Source organism: Crocodylus siamensis, chromosome 3, assembly GCF_052110815.1.
Source record: "Crocodylus siamensis isolate JL-2025a chromosome 3, ASM5211081v1, whole genome shotgun sequence".
In the NCBI taxonomy this organism is placed as follows: domain Eukaryota; kingdom Metazoa; phylum Chordata; order Crocodylia; family Crocodylidae; genus Crocodylus; species Crocodylus siamensis.
Genome location: NC_143397.1, coordinates 140,853,205 through 140,876,109, shown reverse-complemented (window position 1 = coordinate 140,876,109; position 22,905 = coordinate 140,853,205). Strand labels below are relative to the sequence as shown.

Here is a 22,905-nt window from a genome sequence, read left to right as displayed (position 1 = left end):
GGCCGAGGTCGGCGCTGGTTGCCTCGCAACCAGAACTCAAGGAAACAGCCTGAGCTGCTGCAGCCCACGGCTCGTGCAGCTGGAGGCGTTTAGAGAGGCAGCCGCCATTACCTGGGTTTTGAAGGGGCTCGGCGGGCCGGATCTGGCCCCCGGGCTGTATTTTGCCCACCACTGTGATATGGGATAATAAAATAAAGTTGGTGTGATTCCTGCGAGTAAATGACCCACCATGAACACTGATTTCCTGCAGCTCCCTGGGGCGTGTCTTAAAAATGATAATGTTTTTGAAAGCTGTAACTCAGCTGAGAGAGAAACTGAGAACTGTTGAACCCAACAGATATGAGATAACCCTGATCTGACATTCCTTCCTCTGAACTTTTTTTGTTTTGTCCTCTGGACACCTGGTCAGCTGTTTAGACCTATTTTTAATGGGACTGAATATCCCTGGAAAAATACAGAGTTGGATTTTAAGTTTGTAACTCAGGGTAATTTCTAGCGGTCAATAACGTGTTGTCAGTATTTTAACAATGTTTCCTTAGCATGCCATAAATCTTATACTCTGGTGTGGTGTGTGCGTAGAGAGGGGCCTTTGACAGACATTGCATTTATTGTGTAATGAATTGCAACATGCCACACACTTGAGCAATTCATCGCATGTTTAAAATAGCAAACAAGTCATAAAGACTGTGACATAGCCTCAAAGATACTTGTTAAATGTAGAACATCTTTGTGGCTGGTTTGTATTGCTCTTTAATTTGAATGTGTGGTATGTTAAACAGTCTTGGATGGGTCCCTCAGCATCTCAGGGTTCACTCCTCTCTGCCCCCTGTGGATGAACTAGCTCATAGGCCCAGTAGTTGTGCTGGTGACCCTGACTGGTTCCAGAGTACAAACCAGGCTATCAAACAGCCTGCAGCTGCTTGCAGGGAGCACAGAGCATGACCCTGCCTCTTCACCTCTGCAGGTGAACCTTGGCTGTGCTTACAGCCCTGACTGACGCTGAGTCTTTGACCAGTCGTTCATCCCATTTCTGTGAAATGGGAATTTCCTCCCTCCCCACCTTGCACAGAAGGGTGACAGCTGTACAAGGAGTGGGGGATACCCCCATCACTTAAGCCATCCCAGGACCAGGGATGGATCAAGCCATGGTAGCTCTCTCCCACCATTCAAGCTATTCCAGGAACCCAGGATGGGTTGAATGGCACCAGCTCTCCCCCTATCCTTTGCATACCTGGCCAGGGAATGGGAAGGAACTGCTGTGGATTGAGCCATTCCAAGATGAGTCAAGCTGCAGAGGAATATCTCCCCCCTTTGCAAAGCTTTGGGTTACCTTGGTTCTGTGCAAGGAATTCGGGGGACAGAGTGAGGACTGACCCTATGTATTAAATTGCATGCATCCACATAAATTTAAGATTTAAAAACTGGGAGTAGGAGTAACAAGAGGAAACCAGAGGACCTTGTTTATTCTAGACAAAATAATTAACTGGAACACTGAAATTAGTTGACTACTATTTATAACAGAAAAGAAAATGAATGTAACTTTAGGCATGTAATTTGGGACCAGCATGAAAACCATCATTCATCCCTGTTCATGCTGCAACAGCAAGAAAAGGGAAGACAAACATGATTAATGTACAACCTGACTGATAGTTTGACCATAACTCTTGGGAACCCTAATAGATGAATTAAGGCCTTTTCTTTTTTTTTAACTGAAAACATGTGATAAATATTCTGGAAGTGACAGTTTGTGACAGGATTACTACGCACCTCAGAATTGTGACAAATGGCAAGTAAGAACCAATGTCTGAGCAGCAGGATCTTAGACAGCCGACTTACTTTAAGCACTTCATTAAGTAGAAGTGGGGAATGAAAAATAAGGACAGTTACGCAATGCTTAAAAATTTGCCTCAAAACAAAGTTCTTTAAGGAAAAAAAGGTTTGAGGCTTTTGAAAAAACAAAGACAGATGAAAATATATTGTGTGTGCTGGCCTCAAGCAATGGGGAAAAGCAGTCTAATGGGGCCTTCTGAAGAGCTGTAGCCCTGAGCTCCTTGATTCAAATATTGAGAAAGAGATAAATTTGGAAAATATGTTACAGCATACCTATAAGCAGAGTTGGCCAGGAGATGAATTAAGGTAAAACCAAGGCTTTATTTTAGCTGGTAGGAGAGGCAGAGAGAGACAGCTTCAAGACAGTAGATCAACTTTTGAGCTGATCTTGAGCTTTAAAAGCTTCAAGACAGTAGATCAACTTTTGAGCTGTCTTACATCCAGTAGACATCACAAAAGTTAAATAAGGGTATAAGTTGTCTCAGGAATTATCCTTAACCTACCAGGGAAATAAAACCTCATCATGAATCAGTGATTTTCCAATAGCATGTCCTGCAGTGTGGAGAGACTGTGGAGCAGTTGATGAGGGCTGTACTTGTTTCTAGGCTATTAAACTTCATTAAAGCCACATTCAGTACCTTCCTAACATTACTTTTCCACTGGAACAAATGCAGCAGATACTAAACGGGGAACAAAAGTGTCAATAAAACTATTACAATGTAACCTATACAGTGAAAATAGCTGAAAAGCCCTGATAATGTTTATCATCAGGTATCTTCTACTAGGTGACTGAGAAGCCCTCACAGTATCTTTCTGAGGATCCTTGCCCTAGGGCTTTCCAAAAAGTATGGAAAGATTAGGGGTTTAAAGGATTTATTAAATGAAAAGGCAATAGAGGCACAGACAAAGGGAAATACTTGGCAGAAGCATTTTCTTCAGACGGTGCTTTCAGACTCTTCCTACAGATAACAAGACATGTTCTTCCTCAGTGATGAGTGGATTAATGAAAATTAAATTTCATACTTATTTGTCCGCAAGCCTATACATGTCTTTAGTTTTTACTAAATGAAGATAACTGGTAATAAAATACTTTCTGGGTAATTTTTCAAATATAGCAAAAATATTTATAGCAATTACAGGTTCCCCTCAGAAGTATTAAGTTCAGCTAAACACTACTAGAAAATAACTAAAAGAATCTTTCTGAGTCCTCACTGGGTGCATCTACATGAGGCACTTTACTGCACATTAGACTACTACACAGAAAAGCGTCACCATCTACATGTGTGCAGGACCTGCTGAGCAGTAAATTAGGCTAATGCGCCTAGGTTTGCTAGTACCAAAAAAAATACAGGAACTAGATTAACCATGCATTACATACTATGCAGTAGTGCATGTGTAATACTGACCAGGAACAATTTACTCCTGGTCAGCCTAGGCAGCAAGGAGGCACAGGAGGCAGGGGAGAGAGAGGAGGGGTTATTGTCTGCAGCTCCAGTGTGGAGCTTGGGAATCACAGCCTTGCTCAGTGGTGCTGGCTTGGGGCAATGCCCCAGGGCTGAGTGGCAGCAGCGCCCTGAGCGCTCCCCTCCCTTTGCTTTGCTTGCTCTGTCTCCAGTCCCAGCACTGCTTAGCTCCCAGCTCCCTGCAGGCACAGGCAGGTAGCAGGAGCTAACTGGGGGGTGTGCTGTGTGGGTAGTGGCTAGGTTGAGGGAACAAGGAAGCTGTCTGTCCCTGGTGACAGAGCTCCTCCATCCTGGTGCTGCTCAGTTCCCAGCTCCTGGGGGAGCCAGAAGCTGAGCAGTGCTGGAACCACGGGCAGAGAGCTCCTCCAACCCCTGAGCAAGCAAAGTGAAGGGGGAGCTCAAGGCACTGCTCCCGTTTGGCCATGGAGCATCACCCCAAGCCAGCACCGCCAAGCCAGGCTGCAATCCTGAGCACCAAGAGGCTGGGAGCTGTCCCCTGCTCCAGGACAGCTACCGCCCTGCTTCCCAGAGCCCAGGCCTGACCCCTGTACCCCCGCCTGCCTGGGGCTGGTACCAAAGGAGCCTGGAGCTCCCCCCGGTAAGGCAGGGCAGAGGGCCAGAAGCAGTCCTGGACTCAACTGGCCCTGTTAGGAGTAAATTTGCTCCCAATGCAGGGATACGTGTAGATGCGTTCCCAGGTGCAGTTTACTGGGCCTTACTTTAATGCACGGTAACTTTAAGGTACATTAAATGCATATGTAGATGTGCCCACTAGTGCTGAAATTCAGAGTCAATTTATTTGGTATACCCAAAACTACATTGCAACAAAACAAGGAAGCCTAATTAGGTGGTCAGTTCTACCTATTAAGAAGCACATTTTTCAGGTTTTCTGTTTTTTCTTTACTTTTTCAGCTGTTCACAATCTGGCACTTCTGCTATCTCCTCTGCCCCAGAAAATAGAGAATTGACCAGTTTAACAATGGTCATCTTATCAGCTAGGAAAAGAAGAGATGATAAGCTACTGTCATTTATAGTCTGTCCTGCAACAACTGTGCACTGGACCCCATTCATTGATGTTTGGGAATGGTTCAATTGTTACATGTGGCTGCACCTGAAAATACAACTGAGCAAAAACAAGTTTCATGGACATTATTACCATGAAGAGACTAGATCAGTCAGTCTAACCTCCCATATACCACAAATCATTAGTTTTCACCCACTTAGCTTGAGATTGAACCCAATACAATGCCCAGAACCCCTGGAACTGTGATGTGATGAGAAATGCACAGATGATTCTTATGAAGAGATCCATCCTGTGTCAGAAGGTTAAAAAAAAACCCTCTGGCAATATGAGCTGAGGAAAAACTCTTTCTGGACCACAAACCCGGAAATCAGTTTGACCTTGAGTATGCAGGCAGACCCATCAGTCCAGACCTCTACCTGACTCAGGAAGTCTACAGGCCAATGACAGGCTATTCTAATTATTCCCCTTTTTGTATTTGTGCATTTGATTTGTCTTTCTTAAATGTTATACTTTGTACTTGCCTTTACTGAATTTCATCTGGTTGATTTTGAACATTTTTCCCCAACTTTTCACGATAATTTTCAAGTCTGATCTTGCCCTCCAAAGTCCTTGAAACTCCACCCAGCTTAGTGTCATCTGCACTTTAAGGGCAGAATTACATTTCCCTGCTGTGTGCCTACATGACAGTATTCTAGTCATGTAAGTGGTGTTTTTGGCACTTAAACACCTGCAACTGTGGTCACATAAGCATGTGTGAGGAGACTGACTGTGAGCAGTAGGCCACATACTGGCCAGGCAGGTATGCAGCTACATATGCTTGGCTATTCTGGACATGCAAGTGTGCATCAGTCACAAAAGGGCAGCCAGACAGAAATGCATGACTAACAGTGTGGGTGGAGTATAACAGGGTTGTCTGTCCTGTTAAGGAATATGTCAGCCCTGAGGGAGCGTTCTTCAGTGAAATGGCTCTGGAGGAAAGGGGGCCTTTCTTCTGGCATATTCCTTTGCGTGTAATGGGACAAAAGCTTTGAATTGCTCTTCATCTATTTTATCCAACGACTAGTAAATGCAAGGGACAGTGGCTCAGCTTTAAAAGGAGGACTGGAGAAGGAACTGGAAAAATGCTTAATGTGTGATGTGATGGTTTGACCACCATACTGGAAAGTCAGAAAGACAAGTTAAAACACACTGTGGGCCTAGGTCTGCTTCCTAGTCAATTTTCTTAACCACTCAGTTACTGGGGCTAAAACATAAGAGGTTCTGCCTGTTCCCCATGCTTACACTCACAAATGTATAGCTAGCTACATTCCTGCCCAACCAGTCTTGAGAGTACCCGTGTTCAGTCTACATGCACATATTTATGTGTTTATAGCGCTGGCATAAATGCTCCAAATGCCTAGGTATGTGGCTAGAAAACTGTAATTCATCAACTTCATAGTTTTTTTTTTTCCATTACTGAGAACATACTGCGTTCTGCAGCAGTTTAATTGTAACTTATTTAGTGAGGTTTTGTATGCAAGTGTAAAATGAGGAGCTTTTTTCACATGATGATTGGGAGGGAGTGGGGGGATTCTTATGTTTGAATAAATATGGTATATGTCCCTAGTTGCTTATGGCAATGGCAGTGGGGCAGTGTCTAAAGCCTTACTAAACTGAAGGTATCACATCAACATTTCTCTCTTTTCCATTAAGCCAGTTATCCTGGCAAAAAAAGGAGATTAGACTAGCTTGATCCAATTGGTTCTTGATAAAGCCAGGTTGGCTGTACCTTAATAAAACAAAATAGTCACAAGAGGAAGATACTCCAAGAAACTTCTCTAAATCACCAGATATGCCTCTAAGTACAGCTGCTGCTCCTTCTAGAATATCATTAGGTCTTAATCCTACAAAGAGTTAGATTTATGCATAACTTTATACACCTGTCTTTACGTACATTGGGTGCATCTATACATGCACTTTACTGCAATTAGCTCTGCAGTAAAGTGTCACTGTCTACTTGTGTGCCAGTATTAGGTTGCAGTAAATATTAACTCCACCATAAGATAATACTGTCAGGGATAGTACTATCTTATGGCGGAGTAATTAAGTGTGATGAAATGCACATGCAGACAGTGTCAGGGACTGGCTGGGGCACGAAAGTGATAAAGTATGGGAGCTGCCTGCTGCACGGTTCTGTACTTTGGCTCTCCAATGCCCCAGCTAGCCCCTCTGCCACTCAACACTGCACCCTGGAGCTCAAAGCTGACCTCCCAACCTGCTGTCAGCCCGGAACTGCTCTACCCTGCTCAAACTGCTGCTGTCCCAGGTGCATGTGTAGACACTGTGCAAGGCAGCAGGTGACCCTGGCTCAAACTGCTCCAGAGTTTATCGTGTTGTGTTAATTTCACAGATAGCTGCACCCATTGCCTTGGACAATTAAATTATCCATGTTCTTGTCTCTTTGTAGGATCAGGACTTAATTTTACAGCAACTTAAGCAACTTCTGTCCTTTTCTTGTTCAAACATAATAAGTTAAATATAAAGTTAAAACAGTCAAATGTTAGAAGTGAAAATAACCAATGTCATTCACACCTAGCTGATCCTAAGAAACAGGGTGACTAAAGGAATGGTGTTCTTTAAGGTGGAAAGGAAAGAGTAGGTCTTAGATAGATGGGAAGGAGGAATTCTAGTATGGAGAAAAAATTAAATTTCCTCTTGTATATTCTTATTTCATGGAATTGGCAGAGTATATACAGGATTAATTGGAAAAAATAATGTTAATAACATTAATAAATTACATCCCAAGATGGCAAAAAACATGCTTTGGATATAACAAAAGAGAAAACAATTGTGTTCCAGAAGAGATTAAAAACACTTCCCTGAACATCATACTTTCCAAGTTCTCAAAGTTACTTTATTTTAATTAAATTATCTATATATTAATCCATAAATCCCCTTTGAACTTGGATGTTAGAAATCATATAAGATGATAATTAACCAGTAGTATAAAATTCCACAGTGTGCTAAATGCTTGTCTTAGCAAGCAGTCCTTTCACTTGTTCAGCTTGCTTGGACATGGGCGAACAAATTCTGTTCTAATTAAATTGTTTGAAGAATTAAATGTGTTACCTGTTCACAGTAGCATTGACTTGATTATGTGTATATCCCCAGGAATTAAATGTCCCTTCCTTGTTATTATTTTGATTGAGCTGCAAAAAAGAAAAAACATTTCTATAAAAATACTATTAATGTAAGTTTTATAATGTGCTAAGATGGAAAATAAAAAAACAAACAAATCCCACCTGCGTTCTTCTACTTGTATTCTTTGACAATCTAAGATCTGCCAGTAGTTCCACTGGGCTTTTGTAAGAGTCCTGTAAAACAGATCAACCATAGTATTTACTCCGTGTAAAAGTACTTTTTCCAGACATGATCATCTATTTCTCTTGGGTATTTTGATCTAAGTTTTCCTTGGTTGCAACCATGCAACCCCACTGACTTCACTGGGCTGAATTCGGTTTTTATCAAAGTATTAAAAATGCTTTGTGTGAAGAATTTGTACATGTTAAAAATGCTGGCTAGAGAAGTGGTTCTCAACCTTTTTTGTACCAGGACCCATCTGTAAACATCAATGGCCAGTCCCAACCCAGTGCCCCTCACTCCTGACCTGCGACCCTTTCATATATTCTTGTGACCCACCAGTTGAGAAATGCACACTGGCAGTCCTGTTCAGAAGGAAATGCTCCTCTCTGGGTGTGTCTACATGAGCCACTTTACTGCACAGTAAACTAATCTACTGCACAGTAAAGTGTTACTATCTATACACACACACCATTTACTACACAGTAAATTAGTCTACTGAGAGAACTGCCGTGCTTCTGGGTCAGCTCCCAATCAGCCCCAGGCTGGGCAGGGATTTCCACTTGGGACAGGTCCAGGCCATACCCCAGCTGCTCAGGGAAATCCCTGTCCAGCAGGAGGCTGGCTAGGAGCTGCCCCAGAAACAGGACAACTCCTAGCCAGCCACTGGCTGAACAGAGAAGCCCCACTGGACTTGTTCCCATGTTCAGGGGCTGGAAGAGCAGTGCAGTGGCAGCTGTCTCCCCTGCACATCAGGACCCCTCCCAATGTATATGGGCCAAAGAGATAGCTGCTCCTGCAGCTGGCAGAGCTCTCCTGGCTGTGTGAGCCTGGGACTGGCTCTGTACTCCCTGCCAGCTCCTGGGCTAGCGCCTTAGAGAAGCCTGGAGTTCCCCCTAGCTACTGCAGGGGACCAGAGCAGGGTAGGAGCAACTCTGTCCTGGGCTGCTCCCACTGGGAGCAGATTTGCTCCCAACAGGATGCCGGTATAGACATGCTCCCAAGTAAGGCTTACCACACAGTGGGCGTATCTACACATGTACCGTTACTGCGCAGTAACTTAGGTTACTGCGCAGTACAGGCTTGTGTCTACATGTGTGCAAACATACTGCACAGTAACTATGGAGACTTAGGCCGACTTGATGCTACACCTACATGATGCAAGTAGCAAATTTATGTTTGAGTAGTTACTGTGCAGTAAGGCATGTGTAGACACCTTATTGTGCAGTAAACTGTTTGTGTGGACTGACTTGGGACTAATTTTAGTCCCGAGACAGTCCACACACAGCGTTACTGTGCTTTAACACTTGCATGTGTGGACACCAGTATAAAAGCTGCTTACTGTGCAGTAAATACATGTGTAGACATGCTTAGTATGTTACTGTACAGTAACACTTTATAGCATTAATAGCATGTGCAGACATGCCTTCTGAGTAGCAGAGCTAAAATTGCTTCATCCTAGAAGTTTCCGTCTTCATCCAGTTTTAGACTCCGAGGTCTTGTGAAACTTGTGGGTAGACAGATCCCTGACTTGGTGTGTCCGGCACCCCGCGCTGCAGCCACCTGGCAGTGGGGCTGGGTTACAAGCTGGTACTGAGTGCCGGTAGGGGGAGGGGAGAAAGCAGCCCCTCCCCGCCCCATGCCTGGTGCCCTGTGCTGCAGCTGCTTGCAGCCTGCCTGGGGCTGCCTGTGTCTGCTCTAGACAGCCCTGCGTGGGCTGCAAGCACCTGTAGTGGAGGGTGCCAGCCATGGGGCGGGGAGGGGCCACTTTTCTTCATGCAGGGAAGGAGCCCAGGGAAAAGATGAGCACGGAGGGTGAAGCGGCCCCTCCCATGCCCCACACCCAGTTCTCCGCATTGCACGTGCTTGCAGCCCTCATGGGGCTGTCCAGAGCAGGCACAGGCAGCCCCATGTGGGCTGCGAGCAGCTGCAGCGTGGGGCACTGGCCATGGGTGGGGAGGGGCCACTTCCCCCCACCTGTGCTCCTTCCCTGCCTGGGGTCTCCCCCCTGCCTTACCTGAGCTTCCTGCAGCCACGTGCTCCCAGCCCAGAAACTGTGGCTGGGGCTTCCAGCTGGGGGTCGGGGCCGCGCAGGCCCCACTGTTGTTGAAGCCCACCGGAACTTCCCCTGGGTCCTACTGCCCTTGGTTCCTGTCACTTTTGACAGGAACCAAGGGCAGAGAAATATCAATTTTCTACATTTTTTAGGGGCCCCACGGGCAGAATAGAATGGCCTCCAGCCTGCGGGCTGTATTTTGTCCACCTCTGCTCTACTTATAGGCAGCAGACAGAAGAAGTGAGATGCAGAAAGGTCAGAAGTCAGAAACAGGGAGTTGTGTGGTTGCTGCTAGTGAACTTCCTGTGCTTGAGACCTACATGCCAGGTAAGTTCCAAATGCTCCTCAGGTACAGGATGGCTACAAGACAAGTTGCACCAGGGTCAGCCTTACTCTTTAAGTTCAGCAGAGTTTTCAGGGTTTGCCTGGACTGCTACCAGGTGTAGAGCTAAGAGGCTGGTAAGGGCTGTAATGCAATATGAAATGCTCTAACAGTGTAGAGAGAAAGCATAGTTGCTAATGGTGGTAGCATTTTTTTTGTGATGTGTGCAATTACCAGATTTCATCATTCTATTACAGAAAAAAGTGTTAATACAACATAGGGTCTATTCTTACTTGCCTACAAACGTTACTCCCAGCTAAGGTTGTTCCCATTTCCTGAGGCCTAAAGTGAATTAAATTGGAGTTTCACTTTTTAAAACAAGTGGAACATTTTTTAATTCGACCTAGGACAAATCCAAGAGGCAACTATAATCCACAAAGAAAACTTCTGGAATCAGTAAGTTGTTAGAAAGCTATTAAAAATACATACATGCATACATATTAAATATTAAATATGAAATATAAATAAATGTTAAACATAAATATACACACAGGCAAATTCGCACATAGAAACTATTTAAAAAAATCTTTTTGTTGGTAGACTTCACTTCCTTTATCGTTTTTAAGAAGAAAAATTATGGTGTAGACCTTTTCAACACTGCTATCTACTTTTGCTTGAAGAAGACTAAAACCAGCAGTCAGTTCTGACATTTATTAAATTACATTCAGGTAAATTGGATTGAAATTATTAAGATTTCTTTCTTTTGCCCTTACCTTGTGCAACTTGCTTGACAGAGCACCTGTAAAAGACCAACAATAAAAAAACCAACAGTTGATATATGTTTATAATAGTCCTTTAGAAATTTTCTCCATGCAGAAGCACAAATGCCTGGGTTTTCTTACCTCCTGTGCCAATGACATCCCCTGAGGGGCAGTATTTATTTTCACAAAGGTGGACATCAGGTTCTGAGTCACAGGTTTGTAAGTTCTGCAACAACACAGAGTTTGTTATAATAAGTGCAAAAATATGGACACTTTAAAACACACTGCAATTACAACAATTACAACAATTTAAAACAGTGAATCTATGAGCCTTCTTATTTGCTCATTGCAAATTAGCCCCCTTGAATGGAATGTAAATTATAAATATTTGGGGTGAGGCAAAGCAACTTTTGCAGTTTGGTTATGGCATGAAGAACCATTTTTGTGGGCATTTCCCAGCAGCCCCACCCCTCACTGCTGACTGGTGGAGAGGCACTGGTATTACATTTAACTTCTTAGAAGATGGCACTGAAACGTTTTCACTTTACTGACTGGCACCTTCATTTAGTCTATGTCACTAACAGACTGGGCACGCCTACACATGTGCTTTAATATGCCTTAGCCTATTTTAATGCACTTTAAAGCATCACAGAAAAAACCATTCTCTTTAGCAAACGCACATTAAAATAAGCAGATGAGCCTTTTTCTAGTACCTCACAACAGAGGGCATTTATACACATACTTTTTTATCCCATAATTGCCGCAGATCCGCCACTTTGGAGCAGACTCAATTAATTGAGTCTGATCTGCACGCAAGCTGGCTCACACCAGGCTGTACTGCATGTAGTTGTATCAGTGGTTAAATGCTTCAGGACGCAGAAAATGGCGATGGTGAGCTTTTGAACTAAAGCACTTTCTGTGTGTTTTAGTCCAAAAGCGCACTGCCGCCATTTTCTCAGCACTGATGCACATTTCACCATTTATACAACTGCAAGCAATGCAGTGCCTGGTGCTTGTCAAAGCACCTGGCGCTGCAGCAGTTGCATGTGTAAAAATGTCCTGAGGTACTAAAATTGATGCACATTATTTAAAACGTTTTAATGAAAGTGTAGATGTGCCCACCCTCAACATGTGATCTATGGCTGAAGTGATTGTCACATTACCTTTGTATTGAGGTAAGCACTGGGACATTCTAAAACAGCGTATTATATGAATAATGCACTTTTTTTTTTTAGGTTGATTTCATGGGACATCACAGCCAGTGCAATATTTCCTAGCAACTGCAAACATGGCCGTTTTTCGCAGTTTCCACAAAACCCATAAAACTGCAAATTAGGTAGACCCCTACACATATGTAACAAAGGGAGCAGAGCTGACAAAACACAAACGATTGTAGGTTAGATTCTGACTTTTCACATTTAGAATTTCCTCTTGCAGGCTTAGATTTTCCCAGGACAATGTGGGAAACAAATGAGGTTTTAGTTCAAGATTTTTTAAATCTTGTCTTAGAGCAGACAAATGCTGTTTGGCTGTAATCCACCTGCTGCAGACAAGTTGCTCCACCAAGTACCATGATGTTATCAACACTTTGTGCCCAGAAGCCAGTATGTTTTAGGGCTCGTCAGCTAAAAAATGAACAGTTAAAAAAGTGCGTCACAACTCAGCGTCACATATGATGACTTATTTACATATTAAATTCTCTTAAAGGCACATCCAGAATTCCTTGGGGCTAGGGATATAGGAACCAAGCCAAGGATGTCTACACATTCCCAAGGAAACAGCAATCTTTTGTTTGTCTCAGCAACAAGTTAAAGAGCTCTTTAACATTTAGAAAAAAAATCATAGAACTTATAACCATATTGCCTGCAAGGTTTATTACAAGTGGTGAATACATGTTATCATTGTGAAGTACATTGTGAATCAAACCAAGCAATCTGAATCTGAAGAAGCACATACTGGCCACGTACAGGCAGTGTGGTTCTACCAGAAGAATCACTGCTCTCCTGGTAGAAGCTAGGAATGTATAAGCATTCATTCAATTCTTCCTGGGAGAAATGCCCCTCTGTGAGAGAAATTTCAGGCTGAAACTTGGAAGACCTCCTTTGTTGCTGCTCCCCATGCCTTATGAACACTGGGATCAACCAAATTTGGGGAAGGTGGCATGGAAAGCAGTAGCAAGTAAATGAGGACAGTTGCAGTACAGGCTCTGAAGTACATTTATCATAAATTTCCACTGGTAAAAATGAATGGCTGTTTGTAGCCGTTGTGCTATTTCTGCAATACAAGATGCTAAACAGAAATAAGGTTTCAATTGTACTACTGTATGGACAGTCCATAACAGTGGAATAGTTCTTGGCATTCGTAGCATGGGAAAGAACTTCTAATTTGTTAATAATAAAGGTTGTGACTTCAATCCCTGCCTCCAGCAGTCTTACTTCTGCTTTCACTTTCCTGAAGGCTTTTCCTGTTGTTTCTTGTGTCCCTTTTACCATTCAACCTCAAGCCCTAGGTCCTGAGTGTTTCCAATGTTCTGTGTAAAAGTTAAACTACTATTTTGTTCTTTGTAGGAAGAAGTAAAAAATGCTATTGACACATGGAATATACTGTATTTATTCATATATGAGTTTCACCCCCCCTCCAGTTAACATGGGGAAAGAAGCCCTTTGTTTTACACTCACATACAAGGAAACCCTATTAGATATACTGCCTATCTTTGAACAATTGCTAAAAGCAGCATGCACTCAGTAATGGAATCCAACTATGACTCTGATTAAATGTAGGTAACGTTGAGCATGACTATAAAACACGACCCACATGGGGCAGATCACTTCTCGGCCTTTTGGTTAAGATCAAGTGAGACTATGCATCTGAACCCCAATGCCCCCAGGCCAGGGGCTTGCACACAGGATACCTACCTGGATCTGGGGAGTAACTCAAGCCCCAGACCAACAGGTCTGGGAGAAAGAGTACTTGCCCAGTGGTAGAACCACAGACTTGATGATTGAGTCAAATTTTGGAACTTAACTATTGGGCTTTGCCTAACTGAATTTAGAATAAATTTAGCCTTGCTAAAGAATAATTACAAAAACTAAATATGCTGATAGAACCCTACCACAAAAATAGTTTAATATAACCTATCGGAATAAAATATATGGTACTACACATTGTGCTCAGTCCACCTCAGTGTTGACTCTTTTTCAAATCATGGTGAGCCACCACACTGAATACATTTCGACTTCCTCTTCACTCCCACAGCTCAGCTGTGTCTTTCTTTCCCATTTCCAAAGAGTCCTGTTTCTTCACCAGCCTTAAAGCTAGGGAGAGAAATTACACATAAACCGGTATAAGTGATTGGAAACCGGTTCAAATCTGTAACACAACAGAGGTTCAGAGTACATAAACCATTTTCAAAATGGCCAAAACCAGTTTAAGATAAACCTGGGTGGATATAGACTCAAACTTAACTGATTTAGGTTAAATTGGTTTATTGAACTTCTGCCCCAAATTCCTTCCAAGTTCAGGTTGACTCTCAGTCCCTGGCATCCCAGGATGCTTTACACCTTCCCTGTAAGGGTAGATAGCTTTAGTACAAGCAGGGAGGCATACTCTAGCATCCTTTGGCTTCTGAGCTGAGCCACTGCAGGCATGTGGCTGCATTTGCAGAATCAAAGTGAATGTCTGTTTACTTGCTGATCGATCCAATCTATACAGCTTAGACTAACCTGTGAAGATCAAATCAATTCAGCCTCGGGCTTTTTGGCTGTCTGTACTTAGCCCAAATGTCTGGCAAACATCACCAAATATGGTCTCAAACAGTTCAGCAAGAATCCCTGTCACCCCCTCTCTCAACCTGATCCATATGATTAATGTGGCCCTGTCCTCCATGAGTTAGAGCCAGACCAAGTTGCTCTGCATCCTATCTGCATATAAATTTTTGGAGGTTCCCAGGACTCATAACAAGAACACCTTGTTCCAGTCATGAGTGGGGGGCTACTTAGCCTACCAATCCTTTGTTGAGGGTATTTGGATGCATACTTAAACACTTGCTGAACTGTGGGGTCACAATAGCTTGAAATGCTATTGACCCTGTTGGGGCCCAGCCCATTGAACTATATAGTATACAACGGGCCTTTTGACTTTGGACTAGTATCATGTATAGTTTGCAATGATGAGTCCCCAACAACCCTGGTGAATCACCGGAAGATCCAAGAGGTAATAAGGGCAAGGAGACGTCATATCACCTGTGAATCTATTTCCTGGTGATAGTTCCCAGGCCGTGATGGAGAGAATCTTCCACCAAGACCTATAGAAGGAGCACCGAGACTTGCACTGGCAAGTAACCCGCTGGGAACGCCTTGTGAAGGCATGGAAAAACAGCACAGGGGAGAGAGGCCCATCCAACTGCCCCAGGCAATCCTGCTGGTAGGAGGCAGAAACAATAGATCACCTCTTCCAGAACTGCCCACTTGCCAGAGAGGTGTGGAAAAAAGTTTACATACTCCTCCTGGTGGTAACAGGTTTTAAAACCCTGATCAGAGAGGTGCTGCTGTACAGGCACTTGACTAAGCAGCACAGGGGCCTGACAGCCCACTTCATCCAAATCATCTCCTGCTTCAGAAATGCCCTGTGAAAGACCAGGAACTTGCTCATAAACAAGCACACAAACCAGTTGAGGATTGTATTACAGTGGGCCTGAGTGAGATGTACTGGGATTACAAAAAGATGGTACAAGAGGATAAGAAAGAGACGGTGGACAGCATATGAAAGAGAGAGAACTAGCATACACTTTTAAGAGGCAAACTCTCTGAAGAGAGCAATGAGGATAATGACAATGATGATGACAACAAATCCAATGATGAGTGAAAGAGCTAAACAAACAGAAGCATTTGGGAAGGAAAAAGGGAGGGGACTGAGGTAGTCCTTTGCGTATTTGGGACGGTTTCAAGGAGACAGTGATGGGAGCGTGGGCATGCAGGAGTGTGGGTACACTATGGAGAATGATGTAACTATAAAATTGTGCTTTGGGAATGTCAAGTGAACCATAGTGGTCACAAGACAAGTTGTTAGAGGTACAGTTATATATATATATAGTAATAAATATTTTTGCAAAAGAAAAAGTATAGTTTACAGGTCACTTGCAAAAATGAAAGTGAAAGAAAAGGACAAGGAAGAAAGGATGCAGAAAATACTGGTATAGGCTGTTCAGAGGCAGGACCACCTAAGAGAACCATGATGACAATGAGTGGAAGGACCAGGGAAACAGATGGGGGAATTGGGTGGGAGGAAAGAAGCAATTAAGTGGTCAGATCGTGACAGTTAAAGGTGATGGTGACAGGCACGTGGACATGTCTGAGCACAGGTGCACAGTGCGGTCATTGTAACTGGAATGGGAATAAGGTAACTAAAGGTGTGTTCTGGATGGTTGAGTGAACCATATCAGTCAGAAGACAAGTTTGTAGAGATTAGGTGTCTGTCTGTCTATGTGTGTGTTACATTATATGTACTATTACATATTAATATCGTATATTTATATATTAATATATAATTACATCTATATCTATATCTATATATATATATGCAAAATCCAAAAAGAGTTTGCAGGTCACCTGCTATGACACTAGGCAGTGTACACACCACCCAGCATGTGCCCATACACCTGCAAACCAATGTAGTTCTACAAGGTCCTAGAGCAGCTCTGGAACAGGTATGAGCTACAAAAAGAAGGCCCAATGACCCAGAAAAACTATTGTGAAATATAGGAGATAGCAAAAGCAAGAAACAGACTGTCACCAGTGGACACAGTCCCCAGTGACTTGAACTGGCAAGCGACCCATCAAGTACTTCACGTGGAGGCTCCCCGACCTGTACCAGAGAAACCCGTCAGTGGAAAGAGAAAACAATCAACCACCTCCTCTGGAACTGCCCATATGCCAGAGAGATGTGGAGGAAAGTAATTTTACTTCTCATGATGGTGACAGGACCCTGTCCAGAGGTGGACACTGTACAGACATCTAACCAAGCAGCAAGGAAACATGACAGCTTGCTTTGACCAGTTCACTTCCTGCTTCAGAAATGCCCTATAGAAGGACAGGAACCTGCTTGTATACAGACACACAAATCTCTCAGTTGAGGACTGTGTCAAAATGGGACTGAGTAAGCTTCAGGGGTACTACAGGAAGACAGTAGAAGATGATCAGGAGGAAACAGCAGAGATCACATGGAAGAGAAGAGATTGGGACAGTGTTCAGGAGTGGGGTTCCCAGAGAAAACAACAATAATGAGGAAGAGGATGATGACAGTGATGAAGTGGGGGTGAGAGAAGAGGATGACAGGGAAGAAGAGAGCAATGAAGACAACATGGAATAAGGACTCAGAGGAAAAACAAAAGGGTATTGGGGAGCATGAAAAGGGGAGGGGAGTGTGTGTGTATGCAAAAAACCCCAAAAGTTTGTATTACATATAAGCAGGTGCTAAAATTCTCCTTTAAAGTGTGTTTATGGAGTACCTGTGTTAAACTTGCAGCAGTTTAAAAAAAAAGAAGGTAAAATTAATTATTTCTGGATGAACTGTCCATGGGTACTATATGCAAATTACTACAGCTACTTTTTTCAAGTTCAGTGTTTTCAAATGTATCTCTTGCTTCCATGTGCTCAGAGCAAGCAGGGTGTGACAGTAAGAAGGGGAGAAAGGTGCTGCAAGGGGAAAAAGTTGGCAGAGGGCAAAAGGGCTACCTTACCCCCAATTTGTTTTTCCTGCTGCAGCGCTGGGAGGTTGACAAATTCAAGGCAAACCTCCAATAATTAGATCCTATGCCTGGAAAATTATAGAAAATGTATAAATTTCCTTTATATAGAATCTATTACTAGGGGGTTGTCTTTATCGAGTTATTTTCTATTTGAGTAAATATGGTTTTTGATGACATCCTGGGTGCATGTCTAAATCTAATGAACAAGACGCATGTAGTTGCTGATTAAGACTTTAAAAAAAAGTTTGATTTTTTTCAATCTCCAACTGTGGGATGTCATAAATGTACATGTTGCCAAACGGGGGTTCTTTGTACATAAAAAAGAACAGAAAGCGTTGCACCTGCTGCAGCATGTTTACTGAGCAGCCTTATAGGCTCACCATTGGTAGCAAACATTCTCAAAAAAGATAATCAAATCCAACATCATAAGGAAGGCAACTGGCAGCCTGTATGGGGATGTGTGTGTTGGGGGGGGAGGGCAAAATATGGCCTGCAGGCCAGATCCAGCCTGAAAATTAATTTTATCTGGCCCATGGGTGGGCAGCACAGGTGTCAGCAGCTCATAGCAGGCCCTGGGCAACCTGTACTTGGGCCCTGCCTCTGCTGGCAGGCAGCACCGGCAATGGCTCTAGCCTCTTAAGGTGTCATGGGGGACACTGGGAAGAAGCAGCTCCACCCACCCACTGCCAGCAGATGTACAAAGCTGCCAGCAGATGCCAAAGCTGGAGCTGTCACCCACACTTTTTGCCAGCAGTGGGGGCCCAAGCACGGCTCACCTAGGGCCTGTCGCACGGTGCTGGGCGGGTGGGTGAGGCTGCTTCCGTCCAGTGTTCCTCACACCACTTGAGAGATGCAGTCCAGCCCTGCAGGCCCTAGGGAAGCCATGCTTGGTTCCTGACCTCTGCTGAAAAGTGGTACCCAGGGCCTGCAGGGCTGGACTGCATCTCCCAGGTGCTGCGGGGGACACTGGGCAAAAATACCCTGGCCCACCCAGCACTGTGAAGTAGGCCCTGGATGAGCCATGCTGCACAGTGCTGGGAGGGCAGGGGTGATTCCACCCAGCAGCTGCCAGGGCTCTGAGCCAGGGACAGAGCCTGGCTGTGGGCCTCTGCGCTGTCCCATCCTGCCTTGCCATCAGGGCTCCTGGGAGCTGTGGGGCAGCGATGGCGGGGTGTCTGCACATGTGCCAGGAGGCCTGATGGTGGGGCAGGACAGTGCAGAGGCCCTCGGCCAGGCTCCAACCCTCTTGCCTCACCCCAAGCACCAGATGGTGATGGCTCCAGGCAAGGAGTGGAAGGGCAGGCTGTGGCCAGGAAGCGTGTGTGTGCATGTGTGCGTGCACAGCCCTCAACAGCTCACCACAACTTGTTAAATGGCTCTCCAGCCCAATTAATTAATTTTCCTGCTGCAGCAGTGGGAGGGCCCTTTCTTGTGGCCAACCCTTGTGAAAGTAGCTGATGCTGCTGCCCAACAAAGTTGCAAACTATAGAAATCATTCAAGTGTCGAAAGCTTTATCTGCTCTGTCCTGCCCTGTCATTGTTGTGGTGAATGAATCAAGCGCGCAGCCCTCAGGGATACATGGTAAGCACCACGGGCAACGGTCCAGATGGGCACAAGGTGACACTGCACCAGCTTCACAAACTTGATCCCTACAGGAATAATTATGGCACACAGAAGCTAATTGTTCAGGCCCAGCGCCTCGTACAGTTCACAATAAAATCGCCCCTGTCCCTTGGCCGCCGCCTGGATCTGTGTGCAGGATAAAAAGACAGCTGCAAAACAGCAGCATCCAGTGGTTACCGCAGCCTTCAAACCGTGGATGGATTAGGCTGCCAACGGATGCCACCTTTGCAGTTCTGTGGCGGCACAAAGGGAAAGCAGAGGTCCAGGCCGTTTGTGGCACTGCATATGCAGCAGCAACAAGGCAGCATAAATACGCTCTGCTATTTTGCTGGGGTGCAGGAGGCGGGGTGTTTTTTTTTTAAGGCAGGAGAGGGTGGGCAGCCTGGCGCTGCCCATGCTCTCCCCAGGCCCCTGCTCCTGCACGCCCTGAGCTCTCCCCTATGGGGACTGAACGCCTGTGGGTGCCTGCACGGGGTTCCCTGCTTGCAAAGGCAGCCAGCGCTTGCTAGCGGGGCGGTGCCTGCGCCGGGACACCCCGATCCCGCTGGTACCTGGCGGGAGAAGCCGGTGCCGTAGACGCCGTCAGCGAAGGAGGCTCCCTGGGCCTCGCCGCGTCGCCCCCCGCTGCGCCCCCGCCGGGCCCCGCGGAGGGCGCCGAAGCCCAGTGGTACGCGCCTGCCGCCCGCCGCCGCCCGCGGCATGGGATGCGCGCGCACTCCGCCCCGCCCCGCCCACCGCGTCACAGGGGTCGCCGTGGCAACCGCCCGGGCCCGGGTTCCGCCCCGCCGCTGCCGCGCGCTCCGCTGAGCTGCCTCGACCTGCTTGTTGCGTGTCTTCTTCCCCTCATGGTTTCTCCCAGCCCGCTGGTCCCTGAGCAGCTCTCCATCACACAGGGGCAGAGCAGTGCCAGGGGAAGCAGCGTGACCACGTAGGCGAGCTCCCCAGGGTAATTGTCTCTGATATGTCCTCCATAGGAGGTCTATATTGAGCAGATTCTTTTTGGTATTGGCCGGTGGAACCGGAGCGTGCTCCATCCACTCCATGCATTGACCTGGTATTGCAGTGCTTCCAGGACCGGTGCAAAAAAACAGAGAAAAAAAAAAATTCATGCCCATGCCAAAGCCTCCCCCTTACACTTGACCCATTTGTAAAGGGGACTCTGTAGAAGGCAGGGTAGACTCGCCCCTTCTGGATAGGGTTGCCAACCCTCCAGGATTGCCCTGGAGTCTCCAGGAATTCGATAGGTATTGCTGAGAGTCATCCAGGGGTCAAAAAAAAAACCCCTCTGCACTGCTCCCGTGCAGCGCAGAAAACAACTGGGCATGCGGCCTAGTGCGTTGCAGATGCGTCTACTGTAAATCTTGTTTACTGTTACTTGCAATGTTGCAAGAAATCATTTCAGTTACATTAATGGGGATTACAGTACCTGTGAGGGCTGCGTGAAGAGGGAGAAGAGGGTTATGTGTGTGGATGAACAAAGTAATGTTGTTAGAGGATGATGGGTGCTAAAGGTGAGTGGGATTATCAACAGGGGGATGAAGATGGCATGTGTTTGATAAAAGATGGACAATATTGAGAATTGTAAAACTGTGTTTGAAATTATACTTCCAAGAGTAGAACCTTGAATTAATATTGCACTCAACAATTTAACGTCTGAGGAGATGTACATATTGGCCCTTTTCTAATAGTATGTCTCTCTGGAGTATCCTCATGTTGTCATTTTTTATTGAAGTTACCCTGGACAGGATTGTACATCTTATATTTCATTGTATGAATATTTTCTTATTATCCTTTCAAGTATATTTCTGAATTTTTAGACATCAGTTTGCATATTTTTGTCTGTTTCTTAGCTCAAGGCTAACTTATTACAAAGGGTTGTTAAAGGTTTTTATAAATGTGTTCGTTTTACTTGACCACAGCTAGTTGATTTTAGCTCTTTGATTTTATTCAGCTATTACTAAACAGAACAGTGGTTTTATGGTGGGAAAACTGGTTCTGACCCATTTGGTTGAAAACATGAATATAGAAACAAATTTCACTTGCTTTGTTGTTGATTAATTTTAAATCTGTAGGCCATGTATAAGGATGTACATCCAGCCTCTTCAAATATCCTTTTCTTATAGGTCTTCATCAGATGTAAAACGTAACAGAAGAAAAAGTCACAGAGGTTAGCAGTCAGCACTTCCAAACTGCAAGGTCAGCCTCTGAAATCCACTTGTGATGTTCTGGGTGCAGTTACTCCTAGAGTGTAAAGCAGCGGACCAAAGGAGCATTCAGCTCTGGTCAGTTCACCATCTACTACGTTGGGGTACAGGTCCTCCACTTTCCTTTGTTTGCTTGTGATGTCACAGAACTTTTGTGACTTGGTACAATGCAAAGTAGTAAGGCCCAGGGAGGGAGAGCCTGATTACCATGAGCCAGGCACCTAATTCATCCAGCTTGGGAAGTGTGGTTCACTGGGTCTTACAAGACTGTTTGGGGCTTACCTTGTTCCATGAGGAAGAAAAAAAGCTGTGTTGCTCCAGGGATGGTGTCTGGAGAGCAAGATTTTTTGAAGCTGCCCCCACTAGCTGAGAATCAGACAGTGAGCTCTCATGAGGAGGAGGATGTCTGTGGAATATTTGTGAAACTCTCCAAACTTCACTCCAAACTGAAGGATCCTCTGAAAGACCTGTTTTATCAATGTGCTTGTGAGGATGAAGGGGAATGTATGTGCATATAATCTGGATATACAGGGTCTGAGGGTGGCTTCAAAACTTTTTTCTGCTTTTGGGAGAGAGATGGAAAATTATAGGCTGTGACAAGCTCAGGGGATCCACCTCTCAGCATCTTATGCCTCCTTGTGGTCAGACTTATCTGCCCATGCCACCTGGCCTCCTTCACCTTCTGCCTCTTTCCTGCCATGACTTGATCTTAAGGTATTTAATTGGGGAGGCTGCCTGCATGTCTTTCTTTTCTGTCCAGCCCTTAGGGCTTCTCTGCTCCCAAGCCCCAATCCTCAGGACTCCTGTCCCCAAACTCTGTGGGAGGTATTTCTCCTTTAAAACAGCCTCAGTTGTGAGGCTATAGTCATAGCCTCCATCTGCCCCCATAGCCACACTCCTGCCTTATAGTGGTTACTCAGTTTCAATTCAGACGGGTCCCCTGATTTCAACCCTGAACTTGGCCTCTCAGACCTCAAGTCTTTGTCTGGGCCTCAGCTTCCTGACTTGAGCCCTTTGTCTCCAGCTGCACCCTTCAGCCATGGACCTCTGCCTTAGACCCTGGGCCCCAGCCCTGTCTTGCTCTCTATACCAGCCCCTAGGGGCCCTAGAACCAGGTAAGGCTGTTCTTGCTCTGCACCACCCTGGGGTCCCAGACCCTTATCAGGCTCTATGCTGGGTGCCTCTCCAGCTGTCCCACGGCTTCCACACCTCCACATTGCCACAACCCAGTCCTCCAGTGTTAAAATTAAAAACAGAAAAAATAACTAGAACACAAAGTGTTAGCCATCTGGTTGCAACTCATCGAAAATCCCTCAGTGCAGTCCCACAAGCCTCCCATAAGGATACTTCATTTTCCCCTGGCAGCCAGCTCTATCCTCAGCTCCTTCCCCTGCAGCTTACAGACATAGACTGCCAGCCCTAGCCCAGAGGGTTGGTTTATATACAACCAAGCCCTGTCCCTTCTGGTCACCCGACTGCCACCTTTGAAATTGGGCCTAGGAGTTTCTGCTCAGGCTAAGCTGTTTGGACTTCCGTG

The 22,905-nt window shown here is 45.2% G+C and overlaps 1 protein-coding gene across 2 annotated transcripts in view; it reads right to left on the bottom strand.

Annotated features, from left to right (window-relative positions):
- The window catches only part of FAM217A (family with sequence similarity 217 member A), a 37,812-nt gene extending 17,943 nt beyond the window's left edge, over window positions 1-19,869 (bottom strand). For both annotated transcript variants that reach the window (XM_090039357.1, XM_090039356.1), the window contains exons 1-5: window positions 19,716-19,869; window positions 10,937-11,021; window positions 10,808-10,833; window positions 7,599-7,670; window positions 7,426-7,505 (exon numbers count right to left, since the gene is read on the bottom strand). In XM_090039357.1, coding sequence (XP_089895483.1) covers window positions 7,426-7,505; window positions 7,599-7,670; window positions 10,808-10,833; window positions 10,937-11,021; window positions 19,716-19,865 — 413 coding nt within the window. In that variant the 5' untranslated portion in view covers window positions 19,866-19,869. The remainder of the gene's footprint in view (window positions 1-7,425; window positions 7,506-7,598; window positions 7,671-10,807; window positions 10,834-10,936; window positions 11,022-19,715) is intronic.
- Between the last annotated feature and the right edge of the window lie 3,036 nt (window positions 19,870-22,905).